General features: G+C 40.0%; 1 protein-coding gene across 3 annotated transcripts in view; it reads right to left on the bottom strand.

Annotated features, from left to right (window-relative positions):
• The window catches only part of LOC127003509 (SH3 and cysteine-rich domain-containing protein 2-like), a 74049-nt gene extending 51013 nt beyond the window's left edge, over positions 1-23036 (bottom strand). The window contains exon 1 of one of the 3 annotated variants that reach the window (XM_050870346.1): positions 22663-23036. In XM_050870346.1, the coding sequence (XP_050726303.1) occupies positions 22663-22673 (11 nt within the window). In that variant the 5' untranslated portion in view covers positions 22674-23036. The remainder of the gene's footprint in view (positions 1-22662) is intronic. The other 2 variants (XM_050870323.1, XM_050870341.1) reach the window with 2 other exon arrangements.
• Between the last annotated feature and the right edge of the window lie 1629 nt (positions 23037-24665).

Below are 24665 nucleotides of genomic sequence, written 5' to 3'. Positions count from 1 at the left end.
AGTAGGCAAGTGCTTTATAGTAGCGCCACCTTGCTTGGAGATGACTGAAAACTGCTAGTTGGCAGTGGCGGGCGAGACACAAACCCATGTCCTCTATAGTACATCGACTCTAACTTGAGGCTTGTTAGTCAGGATGAAAAATCTCAAAAGGCCCTTCAATAAAGTGTTTGAGGCATTTCTTGTTAAAAGTTGGTAACAAGTGTTTTTAACCTAATTTGGGTATGCTGAATCCAAATCTGCTTGTTACCAAGCTGGTAAATGCTTTATAAGGGTTCAAAATCGCAATTCAAAATGGCCACCAAAATCATGCTAATTTGAGGTTCTCATTTTTTAAATTTTATTCTTAGACTGAAACCACGTTAACAGATGAGGCAATTAATGTATCCAAAAGAACTTCCACATGCCTGAGACCAACTGAGTTGATATCAAGCAAAACAAACATAGCAGCACCCCACCAGAGGCCAAAATCCAAGATGGCCGCCATCAAACTTAAACAAGGCATATCTCTTGTACTATATGCGCTACAAACTTGTTCTTGGTGTCTATATGTAGGTTTCTAATAGCAAGGAATCCAACTAGATGGTCTTACATAACTTATATCCAAAACAAAACATACTTGGGGTCAAATGGGAGGAACACATCCAAGATGGTTACCACTAACATTAAACCGTAAATTGCCTTTTCCAACATCAGGTAAGCCAAAACTATATGACTATGGCTACTTGTTGACAACAACAAAGCTAGTTGTCTTTATTAAAAAAAAAAAAACACCACCATGCCAAGTACATTCAGAATAACATTTTTATGAATGAAATATATTGATTTAGTCATAGGTTTGCAAATTAGAGAAACACGTAATTGAAATGAAAGTAAACTGGAGGCTGGTATTCTATACTAGTCTTGTATGTTCATGCAAGAATCCAGAGTGTGTACGCATTTGCAGGCTCCAGTGCACAACAGTTTTGATTTGCGACACTTGCATCTTAATGTTTGGCAACGTGTGGTACATGAACATGACACCACTTCTAAGCAGCTCTCGGGAACTGCTGGAAGAGATGTCAGTGTTGGAATGAGCTTTCCATCCACCAGGTTCCAGCCATGTGCTGTAGGTTCAGGTAAGTTTGGATGTGCTTGTCGCCAAACCGAAGCTTGGTAGTGGACTCTGTGAACATGCAATCGTAGAGCATCGCTGCTGGGCGGGAGTACTTGCATGGAGCGTGATCCTGTGAATGATATGACTCTGGCTTTATCAATGTCATCCTCTTCACTGCCATATATGCGGCAAACGAATTTCTCAGCTGACTTAATCTTGTCATCATTGAGTTCACCATTGCCAAGACCCACCAACAGATGGTGTTGTTCCTTGAACACTTTCCATGCTGTTTTTTTACTGTCCTGCCAGAAATGACACGGTGTCACATCCTGTGAGCGCATGGAAAGGAAGCAATGCCAGTGAGACAGACTGAGAAAACGATAGTTCACTGCATACAGTGTGGACTGGAACGTATTTCTGTTTCTTTGATGTGCCTGCTTTCATCCACAAATAAGAACAGTCAAACTTATGAAAATGTGCCACCAGGAGGACAAATACGTCGGTGTCGCGAGCAGACACAACAATAGTTTGTGATTCAGCATGCAGGCAGTGGAGTATAACCCGTGTGTCGGCCTCTTCGTGTTTGGCTCTCAAATTACCCAGCTCTTTCGTTTGGTCAGAACATTGCACTTCTTCTTCATTTTCAAAGCCACCAGCTACAATGATACATTTGTCTTTGGGTGAGTTTTGCATAAGTTGCTGTGAAAGAAATCGAGCAAGATCCGCTTTATTTTCTGCCAATGCAAGAAAATTGTCCCAATTGACTGGTAATGGTACTGATCCATCTGTAACTACTTTCCTGATAGGCTGTGCTGATTTAGACCGTTTCGTTCGTGTGCTAACCTTGATTGTTGTTGCATAGTATCTGTCGAATAGTACATGTATTCTGTCGAAAAGGAATCCAGATTGCACGACTGAACGCACAAAAATGCCTGCCAAATCTCCAAAGGTTTTGGCTCTGGCAGGCTTACCGATAGCTTGGATGAGTGCATGACCATCAATGATAAGACATGATGTTCCTTCTGGTTTGATGGTAGGTGGACATGTTGTACCAGATGTCATTGCATCCATCAGCAGTGATTTTGCTCCACTGCGAAGTGTACCATCAGTCTCAGCTAACGCTATTGGTACTGGCATCAATTCATGCTTCAATATCTCATAGAGATTGACCTTTCGGCCGGCTTCATATGCAGTGATCAGCCGTTGCATGATGTTCCTGTCTGCTTTCAAGCTTTGGACTTTTCCAGTAGCAGCCTTCGTCTGAACTTTATACAGGTTTGAGAAAGTCAGTGCTTTATTTTTCAGGAGTGGATCATGGAATTTGGTTTTGGTTGGTTGCTCTGTATCCACCAGTCTTTCCTTAACAAAAGCGTTCAAGGATTCCTGTCCCAGTTTTTTATCATGTTTAATATGAAATTAAATCTACATGTATTGTGAAAACAAATGTTTGCCGCTTTCAAACTTGGTAGGGGTAATTGTTGATTAGATTCCAATTGTACAGGATTATATGTTTTACTACATTTTATGAGATAAAGACTATACTACATTATGTTGCGACTTGGTACCCTTTAATAAAGAAGATACATTTAGACACCAAGATAAAGTGCCTGGGTAGTGTTGAACCACATATACAAATTGGAGTTTTAGTGGTGGCCATCTTGGATTTGTTCATCCTGTTTGACCTCAAGTATGTTTTGTATTGGATAGGACCATCTAGTTGGATTCCTTGCTATTAGAAACATGCATTTGCATATAGACATCAAGAACGTGTTTGTAGCGCATATAGGACAAGAGATATGCCTTGTTTAAGTTTGATGGCGGCCATCTTGGATTTTGGCCTCTGGTGGGGTGCTGCTATGTTTGTTTTGCTTGATATCAACTCAGTTGGTCTTAGGCATGTGGAAGTTCTTTTGAATACATTAATTGCCTTATCTGTTAACATATTTTCAGTCTAAGAATGAAATTTAAAAAATGCGAACCTCAAATTAGCATGATTTTGGTGGCCATTTTGAATTGCAATTTTGAGCCCTTATAAAGCATTTACCAGCGTGGTAACAAGCAGATTCGGATTCAGCATACCCAAATTAGGTTAAAAACACTTGTTACCAACTTTCAACAAGAAATGCCTCAATGAGTTTTAAATACTGACTTTTCCTTGTCTATGTGGCTTGGCCCGGGGAACCTCCCATTGTTTACACATCTAGCGATGACCTGCGCATGGCGATCTGTCTCACTGTTAGTCTGTACGTTATCTATTTATGGAATATATATATATATATATATATATATATATATATATATATATATATATATATATATATATATATTCATAATACGATTGCATGGTGTTATGAAGGGCTTGGGATTTGAGGGAAAGACAACGACTCTGTAAACCTTCCATTTCACTTCGCAACGTGGCTCATGCGATGGTGCCCCACTATTCACCCTTCTGCCACCACTGACGACTCACGTAGGTCTCACTCTCGCGTCCTGCACAGCCAAGCAAAATATATTATATATAACGTAATTAAGAGAGAGAGAGAGAGAGAGAGAGAGAGAGAGAGAGAGAGAGAGAGAGAGAGAGGGGGGGGGGGGGTAGCCAGCTCTTCTGAGCAGGGTGATGGGGTGATGTGGCATTAGCGCGGCTCAGGGGAGCCATGCCTAAAGGCTCAAATTAGATTCGATAGACTATAGGACGCCTCGCCAGCACGCTCCTTACATCAAAAGTTATTTGCAACCCATTGTTAAAACACTTAGAAATAATATTGTGGAAAACCTGTCCGTGCGGTTAAAACAAAACAAAAAAACAAAAAACAAAAAAATATCTATTTATCCGTCACCTAAAGACCCCCGGGACAATCACGCGATGTTGATGATAAAGTATTTAGTGATTTACCATAAACACTTAAAAACCGCGAGGCATTGATTTTAAGGGACTTTAATCTGCTCTATATAAACTGGGTAACACTTGGCTATCAATTATGAATCGAACAGAATGCTTGAATTTCTAGAAGATAATTAGCTAAATGTCAGAGGGCTAGAGAACCAACTAGACAAAATAATACCCAGCCCTTTGTAATAGTGACTTAGGCTGATATAGTCAGTAATATTACGGTAGGAGAACGTCTCGGTTCTTGTGATCACAAACTGGTTCGCATCGATATTAGAGCTCAAGCAATCGTGACTGAAAATTTATTTCTGGTGACTAACTTTAAAGTTACAAGATCATACTACAAAAAAAAAGAGAAAACTGGCATGGAAAAATCAGATAATAACAGCGTATATGAAAAGTGGCAAAACTTCCAAAATTAATTATTTTTCCTTGCCAACTTTGAAAAAAACATGCACACCAATCTATTAAAACAAATAAAAATCCAGGACCATATTGTACACATCCTTCACTATTTATAGAAAAAAAAATGAAATACTCAATATTCGTACATATACTAATATAGTATGTCCATGCTATATGACATAGTCCCAACTCATTGAAAGATGGCTAACATTACACTGATTTTTATCATGAGACAAAACAATACAGTTTAATTACAGGCGTTCTGCATTCTCTCAATTAGTTTTTACCCCGTTATAGATGCTTTCCATATAAAAGAATCTTGTCCGCCTTCGAATAAAGTAGTAGGTAATATAATTGAGAGCATAATTAGAGACAAAACTGTGAGCTACCTTAAAAGTTACTCACTAATTTAGAATTTACGATACGGCTTTCGAAACAGAAGTTCCTGTATGTCTGACCTTTCGATCTTTTATATTGACCTCTTCTCAGCTTCGGACGTAACCAAATCACTGGGCGTAATTTATCTGGATTTTCAAAGGACATTTGATAAAGGACCACATCATAAATTACTTTATAAACTCAAACAACTAAGTATTCAAGAGAGTACAAAAATGGATAGAAAACTGTCAAGCAACAGAAAATTAACAACAGAAAAGAACAGATATTTCAAAAGTTGCTGATGACACAAAGACTGTCAATTCGATCCTCTCGGATAAAGAGAGGCAAAGCTCTCAAGAAAATTTATTTATATTTTCAGCTTAGTTTCATAAATGGAAGATCCCCTTAGAGTGATTAAAGTGTCCAATTTAAGTTGGAACAAAAAAAAAATATAAGGTTCAATTATGAAATTCGAGTAGGGGCAGGCCTATTTGGATGAGTAACGCAGCGCACTCAATCACTCAGTGTTGTATCCTTCTTTCCCTCTTTTTGAATAATCCTTCTCTCCGTTGGACGTGCCAAGTCCTAAGGACTGATTAGCTCACCCTAAACCTTAGTCCTTTCACATGTTTGCCGTGTGTGGTGTCCCTGTAAGGCTGGGTGATGGGAGTCCTTATAATCGTGTGCTGCGGCTAGCAACACACCTCTTTGATCTCTTATTTCGGCCAAGACGGGTGGCCCTACTGACTTGGATAGATACATCGGCTAGTCTGCGTGACCATGAGCTAAGTAGCCACTACCGTGTCAGGTGGTGGCTACTTATACCCTCCTGCTACCCCTGTGGCTGTTGGGCTTATAGGCCCAACGATCAGCCTCCCTTGTAAGGGTCCGTGGTGGGTGAGGGCGTGGAAGAGTGAATTTTCAGGATATGTATATGGCATTCTGTACTCGTTCAAGGATCCTCCAGTACTTAAGGATTTTACAGAATGGTGAGTTATTTGCGATCGACCACAGAATTATTGTTGCAAGACTGAGGATACACATCAGGTCCAAGAAAATCTGAAGATGCAACTCTCCGGGGTTTCATCTTGAGAAACTGAGGGACCAGGCGTATTTTTAGGCATATGTATGCAGTGGCAGTTTAAAATCGGTATGATGGGGTTGGAACTCTGGAATATCCTTCGGAGTTGTGGGATATCTTTAAACGTAAAACTCTCAAAGCAGACGAGAGTGCAAAGGAGAGCGTCCAAGGTCAAGGGGTGGAGTAACCTCAAAGGAGACATTGGTGAATATAGAGGAGTGCTGTGTTGCCAGGCTGCCTGGAGATTTGAAGCGATACAGGGCTGTCACGAAGGACTAGTACCCTATTGGGAAAGGATAAGGAAAGGTATGTCAGGGGTCTCACTGAAGATGTCGAGTGTTGTCTAAATGCAAACGACCATAGGTCTGTTCCCCAAACTTGAAGAGGCTCCGCTCAAAATGCACATCTCAGAAGAGCACTATCCGAACGGCTTAGGGCAGATAGTATCACCTGCAGATGGGTACCGAGCTCTTTGGGCAGAGTACTTTGGGCAGCCTTACACGTCAGAGCTCCCAAACGGACAGCTCCCTACAGACTGGTATGCAGATGGTGGCTGCTGATCCACCAACAGACAAAACTCCAACCTTTCTGACAGAGATGAGAGAGGCGACGAGGAAATTGAGGGGTGGAAAGGCAGCTGGGATCTGTATAGTCAACGCGGAGATGAAGCCATGATCCATGGGATGCATAAAGTGCTGTCTGTCGTGTGGTAGACCGGTGCCATTACTCTTGACCGGAAAAGGGGGTTGGTTTTCCTTATCTGGTTTGGGAAACGGGACCAACAGGACTGAAACAATCATTGGGTCGTATTACAAGTCAAACCCGAGAAGTTTCGGGTCCCTACAAAGGTCGGTTTAGCGGCCTTACCACAATTCCAATCCGAGAAGTTTCAGGTTTCTACAGAGTTCGGGATGAATAACTCTATAGGAACCCGAAACTTCTCAGATTGGCCTTGTAATACGGCCCCTAAACCGACCTTTGTTGGGACCCGAAACTTCTCGGGTTTGACTTGTAATACGGCCCAATTACCGTGGTACTACATTGCCCAATCTGTTGGGCAATGAGCTCGCTCATCTACTGCTGTTGCAAATTCGATCTCATCTGATGAAGTTTTATAGACTTGAACAATTTGGATTCACGCCTCGCAAGTGAACAATGGACCGGATTGTAGCATTTCGCGTCCTTGTAAAATGCCGACTTGAGTTTCGACAGGGACTGCTTAAAGCAGGGGCGAGCAACCTTTTCGAAGGAAGGGCCAGATGAGACTTCAGGAGCAGGCCGCGGGCCGGACTGAAAAACGAGAATACTAAAGTAAAAAAAAGAAAAAAAGAAATGAAAAACCTACAGATCAGTGAAACAACTGGTGCTGCTTGCCATGAAGTGTTTCAATGTCCGACTCGGTGGATGAGGTGTACAACAATATAGTGTCACTGAGATGGAGGTCTGAGAGTTGGGAGCAAAGTCGAGACTTGGTCCTTCAGTTCGGAGAAGAGCAGCTCACAGCAGTAGTTGCAGCAAGGCAAGGAAAATACTCAAACGATCACGTCTGAACCTCAACCTCGAAGGCATTGATGTGTGTGTCTGTCAGGAGAATGCCTTTGCCTTGCAGCTTCACATTAAGAACGTTCGGATGCGATAATGTCCGTGAGTAGGCACAGGCCAGCGAGCCATTGCGCGTCGAGGTGATCAGCGTGGGAAAGATTCTTCTGGCGGAGTAAAGTGGCGATCTCCTGCGAGTGATGTCTGTGTGTAGGATCAGGCTAGCGAGCCATTGCAGGTCAAAGTGATAAGTGTGGGGAAGATTCTTCTGACGGAGGAAAGTGGCGACTCCTGCTGCAGGTCGCACACACGGGACAGCATAGCCCCACAACAAGATAGTTTCAGCCTGTCCTTTTTTGTTTGAATTAAATAGGACAACCAAATCTCAAAAAGGATAGACAGTCTTTAGAATATCAGACCTGGCAACTCTCGCAGTGAGGTGAGGAGCGCAGACTTGCTAAATAGTATTTACCAGCAGAAGCTGTTTGGCATTTTTTTTCCTTGGATTTCGCGGGCCGGATTGCAATGTTAATGCCTGGCAGGGTGGCGGGGCGGACGACAGGCCTTCATGGGCCAGATATGGCCGGCGGGCCGGAGGTTGCCCGCCCCTCACTTAAAATCTATGTCCATCTCAAGACAGGCATTTGACCCTGTACATTCTGGGGCACTCTGGAACATTCTGTGGATGCGTGGGATTCCTGCAAAGATTATTGATCTGATGACTGACCTATTCTCTGAATAGGTCAAATATTAGGGTAGGTGCGGTTTTTTTTTCTTGTTTATTCTGGAATGTAGAATGGGTGCTTTCTTTAATTTATTACTTTTCAAAACTTGCATGGCCTGGATATTAGGAAAAAATGTTCCTCAAAGTCGTTGCGAAACATCTGCTAGCGACATCAATGGCACTGATCTTGTTATCGATGATGATTTTGTTCTCGCGGAATCGCTAGAGATCCTGGTGATGGCTCTCAAAGAGCTGCATGAGGAAGCGAAGCCACAGGGATTGAAGGTCTCCCGCGCCAAAATCAAGGTCCATTCCTAAGGAGACTTAATGATTGACACAGTTCGGTCTGTTCAGACATATTGTGAGGAAATCGAGGTCAACAAAAGGTTCACATAACTTCCTAGTGTAGTGCACAAAATTGGTGGGTCTCACCAGAAAGTCACTCAACGGATTGGCCTGGCCCACGGTGTAATTAACTCTTAACACAAATATTTATGACCTTGTTATTATCTATGTAGACGGATAAAGATTTAAACCCTTAAGTCGCCAGTGCTCCCTGTTTTACTTCATGCCTGTGAGATACAGACATTGAATAGTGACTAAGAGAAGCACGCCGATGCTTTTGGTTCCATGTGCCATCACAGGAACATGGGGTATCTCTGAAATGACTCCGTGTTGAACCAGCGACTACTTCATGAAACTGAATCGAGGTCTACTACCTACTTAGTATGTGAAACTCCGATTATTTGGGCACGTGGCGCTCTTCCAGGACGTCGATCCTGCTGATAGGGTTGTTCGTGTGCGAGATAATCATGTGTGGAGGAGAGGAGGGGGACGTCCACGTACCTCATGGAAAGGGCAAGTTGATCGATTCTGCCGGGACGGGCTTGAGATGGCTAGGGTAGCTGCGAAAAGGATTGCTCTGGGGAACCGTCGGAAGTAGAAGCGGCGGGTGAGTGAAATGATGTGCTCCCAGGCGTATGTTCTCCGTTAGTTAGTTGGTTTGAATATAAAATGAGCGGTGAGTAACACAATAGCGTACAGTGTCTCAAGGACCTGGATGTCAAACTCATGTCAAACCTCAAATTCTCCCAACGATTCATTGATGCAGTAAATAAAACGAACGAAAGGTTTGGCTTAATTAAAATAAATTTCTCATTAGAAAAAAAATAAAGATGTAATACTACAACATACAATGCTTAGTCAGACATTCTCTTTGAATATGAGGTAGCGTTTTGGTCTGACACTATACGCAGGCCGTCACTAAATTAGACGGGGTTAACGTATTGCAAACAAAGATGATTTCTTCATTTATGGGGGGGGCGGTGGCTGAGTGGCTAGTGTGCCGGTTCCGCATCCGCCGCTTCCTGGATGATGCAGGTTTGAATCTGCCACTACTACCTGGGAATTTTCAGTGGCCTAAGACTACCCACATACTGTCTTGAAGACCCCCCATCGACCCGGACTCTAGAGGAACTGTCCAAGGGAAAAAAAAATGAGCTGGATGCAGCATGAACCAAGACTATAGAAGTTTTGCAGCTGACGTCATCAGTGGGGGTGCGGGGGTAGCGCGGGCCTGCACGGCCATCTTGGTGGTCAGTGGTGGTGGTCACTTATCAAAGCAAACCTTGGTGGCGGCTAAACAAGTGCTCTGTGTGTTCGTCATGGGATACGTATGCTGTGCGGGTTTGCAGACGACGCAAAAGGTGCAGACGACGCTATTTCGTGACGTCACTGCAAAACCTCTATACGGCGCCACTATAAACATTTGCTTGCACCATGACGGGCTTGGGCCGACCACCAGGCCCAACTAAGAAAGTCTACCGGCGGAATAGGCTAGGACGTAAAAAGAAAGCAGCAAAGCTGTCATGTCTCTCATCTTCTAACATGTTCTCTCTCGAGAGACAACGCCTCTGGGAAACTGATCGAATATTTTAAACACGTAATACCTTTATGAATGATGACATATCTAGATTGTTTATGATTCACGACACGTCTCGAACGAGAAAAAAGTGTCAGAAAACTTCATTGCAAACATAATCACAATGCCTCAAATTTTCTTCGCCAACGTTGTAGCACGAAAATTGAATAAACTTCCATTTTCAGTGGTCCAGTGCAACACGATCGATTCATTTAAAAATAAACTTACCCGCCAATTCTTAAGGTAGAAATGCTGTTTGATTGTCATTTATTTTAGCTTCCTTTAGATTTAAGGACAGACCACCTGATCTGGACATAGTTTTATAAAGTCGCTAGAATGTTGCCAAGCTACGAGCACGACAATATGACATAAGGACAACTGAACACAGGGTCTGTCTGGTCTGAACATATACATAAAACCTCTCTCTCTCTCTCTCTTTCTCTCTGAACATATACGTAAAACCTCTCTCTCTCTCTCTCTCTCTCTCTCTCTCTCTCTCTCAACATTATCTGCCAATAATGTAAGACATTTTTACAAAGACGAGAACGTCACAGACTTGAAACACGACAAATTTGATTATTTTTCGCACTTATCACTTTTATGTTTTTTTTCATTACCAGTGTGTTTTGCCGTTGCACTTTTTTTTTTATATACATACCACTTTTGGTTCATGCTGGTCTTAAGCGTTCTGCTATCCTGAAGCTCCGCTTAATTCATGTCACCGTGAGTTTTGTTTTCAATATTCATACGATGGACTCTAAGTTCAGCCCTTCCACGGAATATCACTTGGGGACACTTCTCATATTGACCCGGCTGTGGCCTGAGAGATGATTAGTGTTCAGACTTCATGAATGCGCGACTTCGTTTTAAGATAAGTTGACTGTTGTCGTGTTCGGAGATCAGCTTCTAACGACTTTGTTAACCAATGAACTTTGCTTCTAGACAGATGGAACATCTGATATATATTAAGGATGGACCTGGAGAGTTACTGAAAAAAAAAAAAACACCCTGCCAAAACTAGTATTTTAGGACGATATCCACTGACTTCCTCGGAATAAAAAAAAGAAACAAAGAACAAAAACTTGTATATCCAGAGAGAGAGAGAGAGAGAGAGCGAGAGAGAGAGAGAGAGCTACCACGAGATAGTTTCATTATATTCTGATATGGAATCCGATATAACTTTCATATTTCATTTCATTTAATAGCCAGAAGAACCCTACAAAATATGAATTATTGAAAATCATTTATCAAGAGTATGCGTAGTAACACTTTGTAGGCTACATATCCTCCATGTATCTTTAATGTCTTCACTGAAATATTGAGGAAGCAGGAAACAAGCACTAGCCACTCCCCCTCATTCACCGAGGGCACCATCAGAGTCACCTTAAAGAGGGACCCGAGGAGCAGCCCCTCTTCGGACCCTCTCATCCCCTCCGCTGCGGATAATGAGTCGTTTTAAGCCAGCAGGACGACCAGCGCCAGTCTTTGGCCGCTATCAAGACACGGTTTATATTTCTTTCGTGGGCATCGGCCTTGATTACTCCCAATGCGCGTTTGGTTTTTAGAGCAGATGCTGACACACGGTTTGCCTCTCTCCGCCTCACACACTGCATGCATAGTGATCACCAGAAGTAAACTTAGGTCACTTCTTGTACGAAATTTGAAACTTGCAAACTCAGGAAATTGCTCGATTAATTTTCCATAGAATATAGAATATTCCTTTGTAACATTCGAATATCATATTTTGAAAGTTATTTATTCATTAACAAACTAATGCATTGGACTAAAGGCAAAAGTAAAATTGGGAGCATACGTTACAGATGCGCGCGGGTGCGGTGCTCATGTCCAATGCGTTAGCCCTTTGACCCTGTGATAGGTAACAACCAACTACCCCGGGACACGGGCCAGTGTGAAATCTGGGACTGCCACAGCTTTCCTTCTCCAGGTTTCCCCAGGTGCCTATTTATCGACCAGACTGGAAGGGAGGATGAACAGCTGCTAGGGCCGGCATTGGAACCCGAACCCGCGGAGTGGTAGCCAGGCACGCTGATACTTAGACCACGGAGGCACATTGTACAAAATAACTTAATAATGAAATAATAATGCTGAAACATTTCCTGCCCTGAAGATATGCCTACAAGTACCTTGAGGTGAAGGTATAACACTTTTGTTTCTTCTCTCGGCAGCATTCATATGTTGAAGTCCTATCTTCCAGACCATTACCTATTCCAAAATGAACATAACTCACCACCCATTAATTTTGTTTTGTTTTTTAATGAAATAAATATTATGTTAATGAATATTTTTAACAAACAATGTTAGGACATGTAGGCATGGGTACAAATTACATAAATTCAGATTTAGGAGGAAAATTGGAGAAAAAAAATGATTCAAATATTGGGTGGCAGTTGGATCGATAGATTTATGGATGGAGAGGAGAGTAAATTAATAACTTCTTCAAAGGAGATTTCACAATTGGCCTCGAAGTAAAATAGAGGGTATACGCTATACCTCCCTTTTTCAATCCTGGGGTCGCGACCCCAAGTGGGGTCGCACAGCGTTTTTCCTGGGGTCGCCAAGACCTCAAAATATCAAACATGGTGTTGTTATATTATAAAAACACATATACAACTAAACTAGTGGGGTCGCGGTCATGTCTAGAGGTGCATGGTTGGGGTCGCCTGAAAAAAAGGGTTAGGAACCACTGCGCTATACTGCGCGTGGTCTCAGTGCGTCGCATTGCCCCTTGAACTTGCTGTGGGTAAGAGCACACTAACCCCGGAAAATGGCTTATGTGACACCCGAGTTAAAACAGTTTATCTTTCCCAGGTATCCCCAGGTACCCATTCATCGACCAGTCCGAAAACGGAAGACGGACAGCTGGGTGAACTTGACGCTAACTGCCCAAACCGTGCTCGAACACGAGGCCCGCGGACTAGTAGCTAGGCGCACTCCTGTTGTCTCTTTAAATCCATCTTTATTCGTGTGTGTATACTTACTTCGGTGAAGCATAAACAACACTTTATGGAGGGAAGGGGGAATAATATTTTCATAATTATTTGATTAAAGGGCCTTTTCCTTGGCATAAAAATGTAGAAAAAAATGCATCAGACAGGGATGCTTACCCAAGAGATATGTCTGTCATCAGCTGTGGGCAATATTACTGACTCAGTCCTTACATTCCACAGAATATCTGTGAATTGTGGAAGCGACCAGGAAGCTGCAACGGAGAGACTGCCGCAGCGGCGTGTGTGGCAGCGACTAGGGAGCTGCAACGGGAGAGACTGCCATAGCTGCGGTTCAAGTTTCAAGTCTGGAGAGAATAGTCATGAAAATACATCTTCATGAAACTACATTTGTTAAAGGTCGCAATCTTAAAATAGTCTGTTGACACGACTGTTTTACAGACACAACGTAGCATTCATAAGTAGAGTGAGAAAGCATATGTACCAGCTTTGATTCGTCAGATATAATATTCTTTTTTAATCACAATTGGCGAAAAAAGAAACATTCTACAGTATTTTTTTGAGAGATCATACTTCAACAAAATGATCCACTATTCAGCCACTGTCGGATGCAAACTGGATGCATGCAAAGTTTCATAAAAGAAAGGATATATGGTGTAACGAGAACAAAACACCGGATTTTCAGTGTTGTGATAAAAGACGGAACAATGACGTTTTCATGGGACTCACTCTAAGCCAACAGCAACTTCGCACGGCATCCTTTGTAGTGCACATGGAGACGAGAGTCGGGGAGAGGAACAGAGCGCTTGGCATTACGGACCACATCATTTATCTGTCACCATGTCTCGTTTTTTTTCCGAAAAAACCCCCACTATTCTTAGAAAATATAATGGTCAGGTGAGGCTGCCGCAACTGAAAGCATCTGATAACTAATTTTGATGTTTAAAACACTCCTCCGTCTTTGTTTCCTCCTTCAATCGACTGGAACTCTTTCAATACGGGAATAACAAAACACCTCTCCACCTTTGTCCTGCGGCGTATTAATCGATCTACATTCTACATTATATTGGGAGAGCAAGGTGCGAGGATACTTTCCAAAATGCACTATTTTGCTCTTGACAAGCCTCCTATACCTTAAAAAAAATGAGTAGGGTACACTGTTCGGTGGATAAAGATATTTTTTTTTTTACAGTAAAGGAGACAGCTAAAGGGAATATATATATATATATATATATATATATATATATATATATATATATATATATATATATATATATATATATATATATATATATGTATATATATAAAATGAAAAAAAAGCCCGCAATCACTAATCCTATAAAAAGAGTTGAGAGGAGTGGCCAAAAGAGGTCAATTTCGGGAGGAGAGGTGTCCTGATACTCTCATCTTGAAATAAAGAGAAAATAGAGCTATCAGGACACCTCTCAGGTCGAAGCCATTTTGAATTTTGATGAATTTTGAGGAAATGGTGTGTGCTGCGTGTATGTAGTGTCTTTAGAGAGCATGCTAAACTACCTTCTGGTGTTGATGAGACAATAGGGACACGGAAAGTGAGAACACGGGAAGTCTTTGGTGGGTTTGCAGCGCCCTCCTCGTCTCCCGCATATCCTCACCGGAAGTGGCTTACGCCCGTTTCGGTAGGTGCCTTCCTACCTACTCCCTACGCTATAAATGAGTGAAAAGCTGATGAGAAAGCTGAGCCCATGCTTTCACGTCTTTAAAAAGCGGATTCTGTATTTTTTGGTTTTGTTTCCGACACAAAGCTGCACTCGCACAGAGAATGCAGTGATATGGCAACACAGAGGAGTGTGTCTGACGTGTAGCGAGACTAACGGCGAGACGTGAGAGGAACTAGAACTCGTGGAACTACAGCAATGCGCACTCACTCGCTCACTCTCTAGCCTGTTCCCGAGCGTGATGCGTGCCTGCGTGCGTCCGTGTGTGCGTGCGCGTTTTTGTTTGTGTGTGTGTGTGTGTGTGTGTGCGTCATTTTTTTTTTGTGTGTGTGTGTCACCCTTTCCCCTTGTTCAATGGGAGACAGTAACCACTCCGATCAGCGAAACATCTTTAATGGCCTGAGCGGAACTCGAATCTCAGCCTCCGGGTGACAGGCAAAGGTGGCATCCGATGAGCTATGAGGCGCTGTGTGTGTGTGTGTGTGTGTGTGTGTGAGAGAGAGAGAGAGAGAGAGAGAGAGAGAGAGAGAGAGAGAGAGAGAGAGAGAGAGAGAGAGAAAGACCCTTGCAATACGGAAACTCATTATTAAACTTAGACACGAGTTACATGTACCGCGTCTCACTTGCCTGACTTTTCGCTCTCCATTTCTTTGTGTATATCAGTTTGTCACCTTCAAATACATAACTAAATATATAAATGCTCATACAAATGCTGTATACAGCATGATGTATCACAAAGTCTCGCTTGCTGTAAACAAACAAATGGAAAACCATTGGAACCTCGAAAATTCCATCATATATCAAGTATGAATGACTACGTAGCTTTTCTCTTTCAGCGATATGTCCTTTCCATATTGGCAAGGTGACATAATTTACTACATCATTCACTGGAAGTGCATCTGTTTGCAATCACAATGGTGCTATTTGTTTTGCCGAGTTCGGCGGTTCGCGAGGTTCCATTACAGGGACTTTTAGTAACACTGACAGAATTTCGCATTTACCTGAATCGTTGATTATTACTAATTTGATCAAAGAACGTGATACTTTCATTTCATTTACACGCTCGTCTCAGATTATGGCGGGGCAGGACGCCCCTGCAGATCCTATTGAAATGAAAGAAAATATCTGGAAAATTTACGCAGAGTAACACTAACGCTGAATCTCCAACGAGTATAAAAAATAGCATCTCTCTACGGTTTTGGCCTTTGAACAACTTAACTACTTCATGTTCACTCAAGTTCCCGACGACAATAGGAATGGCATCGTTTCCTTTGCTTCCTTTGCTGTTTCAATGCGTGTTCTCTCATGCGTATACTAAACAATTATGGAGAAAAATATCATCTTCAATAACAGCTGTGCCGGGCAGGATTCTATAGGAGTAAATTTAATAATGTGCCCACTGATTTAGAGGTGTCCAATGCCAACCATGCCTTGACCTTGACACAGGGCAAGGGAACTAATAATGTAAAATGGTAAACTATTATATGTGATTGTAGTAAGATTGACCGAAACAGTTGCAGGATAGAAAAGGTGGCAAAAGATAAGAAAACAAATTTTGTGTATATATGTAAACTCAGAAACAGAACACCTTTCTGGTGTCAATGAACGAGCTTGGCCGCGGAGCACGGATGAGGGTCCTCGTGAAGAAGGGCTAGACGTATACTGAGAGACATGTTTTTCCAACGTCGCCTTCCCTAAGGAAGAACGCAACTCGTTTCCTGTCGCGCGTCTCAAGGTTTTGCGTTTTTGTATCTCTGTTTTTCCTCGATGACATACGGTTATGATGATGATAATGGTGAAGCTGATGGGATTTCTTTCTCTCTCGAGTAATCCCATGATTCTTGCGATCTTTTCCATTTGACAAAGGTGTTAAATTTTCCCCACATTCAATACACGCATAAATAAATATATGAAAAAAATAAGACACACACACACACACACACATACACAGAGAGAGAGCGAGAGAGAGAGAGAGAGAGAGAGAGAGAGAGAGAGAGAGAGAGAGAGAGAGAGAGAGAGAGAGAGAGAGAGAGAGAATGGAATACACAAGGTAGACGCCTCCCGTTATGAGCGTAAGCAACTTTAGTGAGGTGTGACTGGGGGCGAAGTAATGCTGCAAGCCAGTCAAAGACTCTACCGTTTCCTCAGTTTTCGTCTCCTCCTTGTCACAATTCACATCAGAGAGCAGTTCGGCATTTTCTCAAAGGACGCATTTTTTTTTACTGTGAATAACAAATGAAATGCACATAGTACAGTGCATTCCCTCAAAATTGTATTTCATATTGATATAAAGTTATGGCGAAAAAAAGCAACCAGCCTCGGCGTCACCATATGGAGCAGGGACCAGAAATAACCCCAGGTCAGACCGTACTTCTCGTAATCATGCAAAGAGGAGTCTTGTTGATTCTTTCCAGTTAATCTTCATTAATTTCTGCAACATTTGCGGACATTTTGTGGAAAATCATTCCTCCTAAACAAAACAAATCTCGCTAAGGCAACTAACAAATATTTCTATTACGTTACCTCCTACCATCTCTATCCTAAATTTTGGTCCAACGCAAGATGTTGCGTCCATATACCCATTGTTTTTACTTGCTCTCGTGCCCAAAACCTTGATTTTTTTCAGAAATTTGCACCAACTAACTAATATGTTTTAGTTTCCACCTAACTTTTCAAATTATGTAAAATCCTTTGACTAATTGAATTTCAAAGTAGAGCACATCTTGATCCACTCTCCTTTCGCTGAAATTTCCATTTTGTGAGATTTCAATGCTCACCACCAGCTTTGGCTTTCACCCTCTTAAACTGGTGAAGCATACAACTTCGCTCTTCTTAATGACCTAGACTTGAGTAATTATCTCAACACCGTATACGTATCCCTAACCGCGTTGGAGACATGCCCAACACTATAGGCCTCATTCTAATCACTAATCATTAAACTTATATTGTTTATCTATATTCTCCTTTGGGCCCCTTTGGTCACAACTTTATTTCAATATTCTGTTCTATCGCTACTGTACAGCCTCTGGATCCATCGAAAAGGCGATGCCTCTGGAATTATTTTTCGGCTCGGTGGAAAGACCTGACGATGTACTTTTAAGATTTTCCGTGTAATGATTTGTACTTTCAGTATATGTGGGTACCCAGCGCATTACAGAGGTGATTGCCTCCGGAATGGAACCATACATTCCTCATACTTACTCTACTTCTCATGCTAAAGACCTTTGGTTCATACACGTGTTTTCGTGCATTCAGAAAAAAAGCAAGCTCATGAAAGATATGATTCACAAAATTCCTGCTAAACATTACTATTTATTTCTCCCCGAAATCGCTCCAAACTGACTCTTCGACATACTAAACACTGTTTCATCAATAGAAAACGTAAGATCCTTAACTTAATTTCATCCGTAAAGTTCTGGGATCCACCCTCCAAAATTTCCAGCAATTACATTTCTATATCTTCCATATTCCTTTATAATTATTATAACTATTGCTTTCAGCACGCCTCCATGGTCTAGTGGTCAGCGTACCTGGTTACCACTCCGTAGGCCCGGGTTCGAATCCCGGCCCGGGCAGTCAGCGTGCAGCTCACCCAGCTGTTCATCCTCCCTAGGGAAGATGAACAGCTGTTCATCAAACCTGGGAAAGGTAAACTATGGTAATCCCGAATTTCACATTGGCCCGTGTTCCGGGGCAATTGTTTGTTACCTACCACAGGCTCAAAGGGCCAACGGTTCGGAGATGAGCACCGCAGCCACACGCAGCTATAGCACCCACCTTTACATTTACCTTACCTATTGCTTCGTCATGTCTACAGCTGAACTATTCGCTCAAAGTTTTCTGAAAATTCAACTCTGGACGATTCAGAGCATATTCGTTCTACTCAGCCCCCTCTCTGACTACACTATGCCTGTTGTCAAAATTAAAATCAATGATTTTTCTATTTCCACTTTGGACCCGATGAAGTTACTACTATTAAAAAGTGAACTTCCATGGCAACACCCTGTCTGGTCAGAGTTTTTTGCCTGTGTCACAGTACTTTCCTTTCTGCCTGCTGGAAGTACGCCTCCATACAACCTGTTCCTAAAAAGGGTGTTAGCTCTATTCCCTCAAACTTCTTTTATAAAGCACTACTTTCCTGTCTTTCTTCCTTCGTCTGCATTTCCTCCTGCCTACAATTTGTTCTTTTTCAAGTGAAGAATATCAAGACCTCTCTCCAACCGAAATTGACCTTTCTTTTGGCCCCCAATCTATACACTCTTTTATAGGGGTAGTGATTAACGGGCTTCTTTCCCAATTATTTGTTTTGTCCTCGAGCTACTTCCCTTACTGTAAAAAAAAAAAAGAAAAAAGATCTTATGCACCCATCATCTCTCAGCCTTGATGATCATAAGCACGGATTGCACAAGGGCGAACATTGACAGATTCTGGTACATATCTTTGCCTTCTGAACTACCCTCCTTTGCATTCTATCACTTTTTCTTAACATTCATTTTAAGCTTCCGTTCTAGCCGATCTATTTCTGCTGTGGTAAACGGTCACTCTTTTACCCCCCTCTTTCTATTCTCCATTAATGATCTTCTATTCAAAACAGTTTTATTCACCACTACGCTGATATATATATATATATATATATATATATATATATATATATATATATATATATATATATATATATATATATATATATATATATATATATATATATATATATATATATATATATATATATATATATATATATATATATATATATATATATATATATATATATATATATATATATATATATATATATATATATATATATATATATATATATATATATATATATATATATATATATATATACCTAAAATTTAGCTTCGCTTACGCTAAACCCCTAAACTGATAAAGAAAGTAGTGGAAGCTAACGCTAACATTTTTTTATAAATGAATTTAGCTTCGGTTTGGTATTTTGGCTCTAAAACCCTTAAAAGCAGACACAGTGACCTGGAATTTCGATATGTTGTAGCTTAGATATAGTTAGCCCAATAGCCCAACAAGCGACAAAAATAAGAGAAGAGAAAGAAGCCGCCAGTTAATCCTAAATCCGTGTATTTTACTCAAGATTTCCCGCAAATTTAAGCATTTTATACTTTTTTTCCAAAATTGACACTTTTTTTTATTTTTTGAAGTTTATTTTTTGTCAGGTTGAAATTATCAAATTCTTGTTATTAAATCCCGAGATCAAAGAGTTGGAAATTGAAGATATATTACCATAAAATACCAAAAAGTTTCTTTAGTTTAGTTTACTTTAAGGCGTAATTAACCCAAAAGTGGAAGCCCTGGAATTATATCGCCATGTGGCTCAACTGGTGCTGTCTGCCCACAACGAACAAGACCAAACCTGCATGAAGTTTTTCGTGGACTTAAGTTAGCGGAGTAGGAACTACATTTAGCGGAAGCTATTTGGTCCGCTAACTGTTTCCAAAGTTAGCGAAAACTAAACTAAACATATATAATATATTATACATATATCAGCTACTTGAAAAGTTAGCTTCGCTAATTAGCGGTATATATATATATATATATATATATATATATATATATATGTGTATATATATATATATATATATATATATATATATATATATATATATATATATATATATATATATATATATATATATATATATATATATATATATATATATATATATATATATATATATATATATATATATATATATATATATATATATATATATATATATATATATATATATATATATATATATATAACATCTGGTATGTCTATACTGGGTTCGCCTCCGGGAGGCATTCTGTCCATGACCTCACTCCTACTCATTTCCTGTATCTGTGTCTTCCAAAATTTGAATGACTTTTGTCTCAGTGTTATGACAATCATGTAAATTGTCTTTTATCGTGAAAGAAATCTAGAAATATTTCCTACCTTCTCTACCAGCAAAATTTAGAGTTAACATAGCGAAATGTGTCTCCGCCAAATTCGACTCCGTATTAAACCAGTGCCCAATCGGGATACACTCAAAATCTATGGCAGTGGTTCCCAAATCCCATGCTTGCGCAGGAGTGTTTTATGTATATATATATATATATATATATATATATATATATATATATATATATATATATATATATATATATATATATATATATATATATATATATATATATATATATATATATATATATATATATATATATATATATATATATATATATATATATATATATATATATATATATATATATATATATATATATATATTTTCAGTCACCGCCAGTGGCTTAAAACTACCACATGCTGTCCTGAAGACCACCCATCAACCCGGACTCTAGAGAGCCGTCCAAGCAAATCAAGAAGAGTTCGGGGGCAGCATGAGCCAATGCAAGATGGCGCTACTATAAACACTCGCCTGCGCCAGAACGGGGTGGGCCGACCCACACGCCCCACCTGGCAGACGCCTTGGGCCGACCATCAGGCCCCACCCGGAAGATGACTACCGGCGCTATAGGCAACAACATAAAAAAAAAAAAAATATATATATATATATATATATATATATATATATATATATATATATATATATATATATATATATATATATATATATATATATATATATATATATATATATATATATATATATATATATATATATATATATATATATATATATATATATATATATATATATATATATATATATATATATATATATATATATATATATATATATATATATATATATATATATATATATATATATATATATCATAGATTTTGAGTGTATCCCGATTGGGCACTGGTTTAATACGGAGTCGAATTTGGCGGAGACACATTTCGCTATGTTAACTCTAAATTTTGCTGGGGGAGAAGGTAGGAAATATTTCTAGATTTCTTTCATGATAAAAGACAATTTACATGATTGTCATAACACTGAGACAAAAGTCATTCAAATTTTGGAAGACACAGATACAGGAAATGAGTAGGAGTGAGGTCATGGACAGAATGCCTCCCCAGAGCAATGAACATACCAGTATGCAAGAATATATATATATATATATATATATATATATATATATATATATATATATATATATATATATATATATATATATATATACACTTCAACAGAGGTAGCGTAATAGCGACAGGTATCAATGAATTAAGAAAGACTAGTATATACATAAAACTAATAGGTGGATAACTGTGCTATATTTAGGGTGTAGAGATTGATAAAAATGTAGAAAAAAACTGCGAGGTGTGCAATACAGCTTGATTCGGCAATACCAATTACTTCCTCTTCGTTGGAACTTGAGCCATGACGGAAGGAAATGGACGACGCCCTAAGGCTCGCTCTACCATCTACAGGAGTGTTGACGAAGCGGTGGTGTTTCTAGTGTGCGGTACACAACCAGCAGGTAGCAAGTTAGGTCTACGCCTAGTGGTGGCAGTGTTCTACACTTAAGCTGCACGGCAAATTTACAGCTCTGGAATTCCATGTGTCTAGGGTGCTAAACATTGGTTTTTGGCTAAGGACAGGTGGGTTTAATAAGGTAACACAGGTGATGTGGGGCTTCGGCTAGCACCAATACCTAAGGGTGGCGGTGCTTCAGCATTTTTGCATCACGGCGGCATTCGTGGTGTGCTGCAAACTATGGTGGCTCTAGTATTGCGCTTATATATAGGTAATGTGTGGAGGAAAGAAATATTTCCCTGGATACTTTCGAATACTACATGGTACAGGTAAAGGTGTGAAGGCCTACAAGGTAAGGTGGCATGTTTACTCGGAAGGGACATTCTGTCTTTACTAAACATGGGATTGAGGAGCTTCCTGTGGGAGACTTTTTAAAGGGGTATTTCCAAGTCTACAGTACAAGGTGGGAGGGAGGTATTCTGGGACTCTCTCAAAAGGGTGTCGCCTTGCTGACTAGTGTTACCTGTTAGCCATGACGCTGAGGACGGTACTCGAGAAAGTGTACCGCTTCGCTGGCGATGTGGGAGGCAGACTGCTCGAGCCGTGAGCGTTAGTGTAGCGGGGGAGAGAGATGGAGAGGTAAGCGACCCATATCCCGCACTCACCCCTCACCTTCCGGTCTTGTTACCAAGTAGGCTGACCTGAGGTCACTTTTCTACAAGCTTCCCCATGACACCTCACTGATGGCATCCAGTGCAGAGGGATGGACAGGTTACTTCAGGTGCCAACCGAAGTGTGGGGGGGAGGCGTAGCGGTCTGTGTGGAGGCGGTGCTTCGAGAAGCAACACCCCACACAGGCCCCTCAAGGTCTGTGGTGCCTTAACTGTCACATTAGTGTTGTGGTAAGTGCTCTAAAGGTAAAAGTGTGTATGTGTGTGTGTGTGTAATATATATATATATATATATATATATATATATATATATATATATATATATATATATATATATATATATATATATATATATATATATATATATATATATATATATATATATATATATATATATATATATATATATATATATATATATTATAGCTATAACTGAGTAAACACAAAAAAATCAACATAGTAGCATAATGTTAACCTCATTTAATATATGTTTGTTGCAATTAAGAAAAAATCATAAAAAAAAGTAATACTCTTGTGGCGTCAAGCTTAACTTTTAAGACACACTACAGTGGTTTCCTAGGGATGTAATCATTATAAACAGAATGATAGATGCCTTGATTCTCTCTTGGTGGCTAAGTTATCAGAAATGTGGTTCAAGTCTGTGAAAAATACTTCCTGATTTGTTCTGATGATGGTGTTAAACCTATAAGAAGAAAGTGAAAATTTTCACTTAAAATTCCCAAAATTTAGCCTAGGTGAAGAGACAGTTACTTAATAGTAATACATCGGTGAATCATGCTTTTCTCAAAGCCTGAAGAGGCTACGATTGAAATGAGGACGTCTAGTACAACAAAACGTAAAGCACACACATACGGCACAAAAGATGGCCAGCTGGACAATACGTTGAGCTGATATATTGAAAGGGAAATGATTAGCCATATTACATATTTTTATTTGATACCCTATCCAGCTTGTATGACGACAGCTGACCACTAGGAATCTATAATATTAATGTTACTTAGAAATCAAAGATTTACTACAAGTATAAAAAGTTTTCTACAAGTGAAAACCAAGTAATTAAATTGAAAATTTGGTAAACGGTTCGAAATAATATGACGTTGATAACAGTGAAATGAATACAGGATTAAAGAATTAAAGTATTCGAAGAATAGATTAAGCAGCGGATGCTCGCGAGCTGTCGATAAAAAAATAATGCTCAGCTGGCCCGCTCTAAGGTGCTTCAAGCACGCGCTTTAACTGAATTACCCAAAAAGATACGGAATAAATAAATGTTAAAACGGCAAAAATATAAAATAAATCAAGTAGAAGACGAATTTATTCTTCCATTATATGGAAGGTATGTGACAAAAACTCACAGGAATGAGCGGCTTCTTTTAGAGGAACAAAATTAAAAGAAATTATTGCTGATACTAGGACACCGGCAAATGACACTGCTAGCAAGTTTAATGGATGATAAGACAAATATTTATATCATCAGTTCTGCAACGGTAATAATCAGATTTCAAAAGATGTATTTTGAGAGTAATTTTCTTAGATCATCATACGAAAGAAACTGCACCATCATAGGAACTTAATGCCTATTGACAAAATGTACTGTGCTATGTGGCAGTGGTTATCCTGAGTTATTATGAAATAATAATCTATGATTCAAAAACAGCAAATCAGCTACAGTCCCGTGGCTCCCTAGTACAATCTAGGTATTCCCAGTTCTTGCATCGTTATATGCAGTTGAAATTATTACAGGAAGCAGGACTCACTAGCCTCCACTCACTAAGAGCCATGAAGAAAAAGTAATGAAAGGAAATGGTCGAAAACGTGTGAATAAATAATACAT

Source organism: Eriocheir sinensis, chromosome 3, assembly GCF_024679095.1.
Source record: "Eriocheir sinensis breed Jianghai 21 chromosome 3, ASM2467909v1, whole genome shotgun sequence".
In the NCBI taxonomy this organism is placed as follows: Eukaryota; Metazoa; Arthropoda; class Malacostraca; order Decapoda; family Varunidae; genus Eriocheir; species Eriocheir sinensis.
The sequence above is the reverse complement of the archived record's forward strand: the minus strand, read 5'-3'. Positions and strand labels throughout refer to the sequence as shown.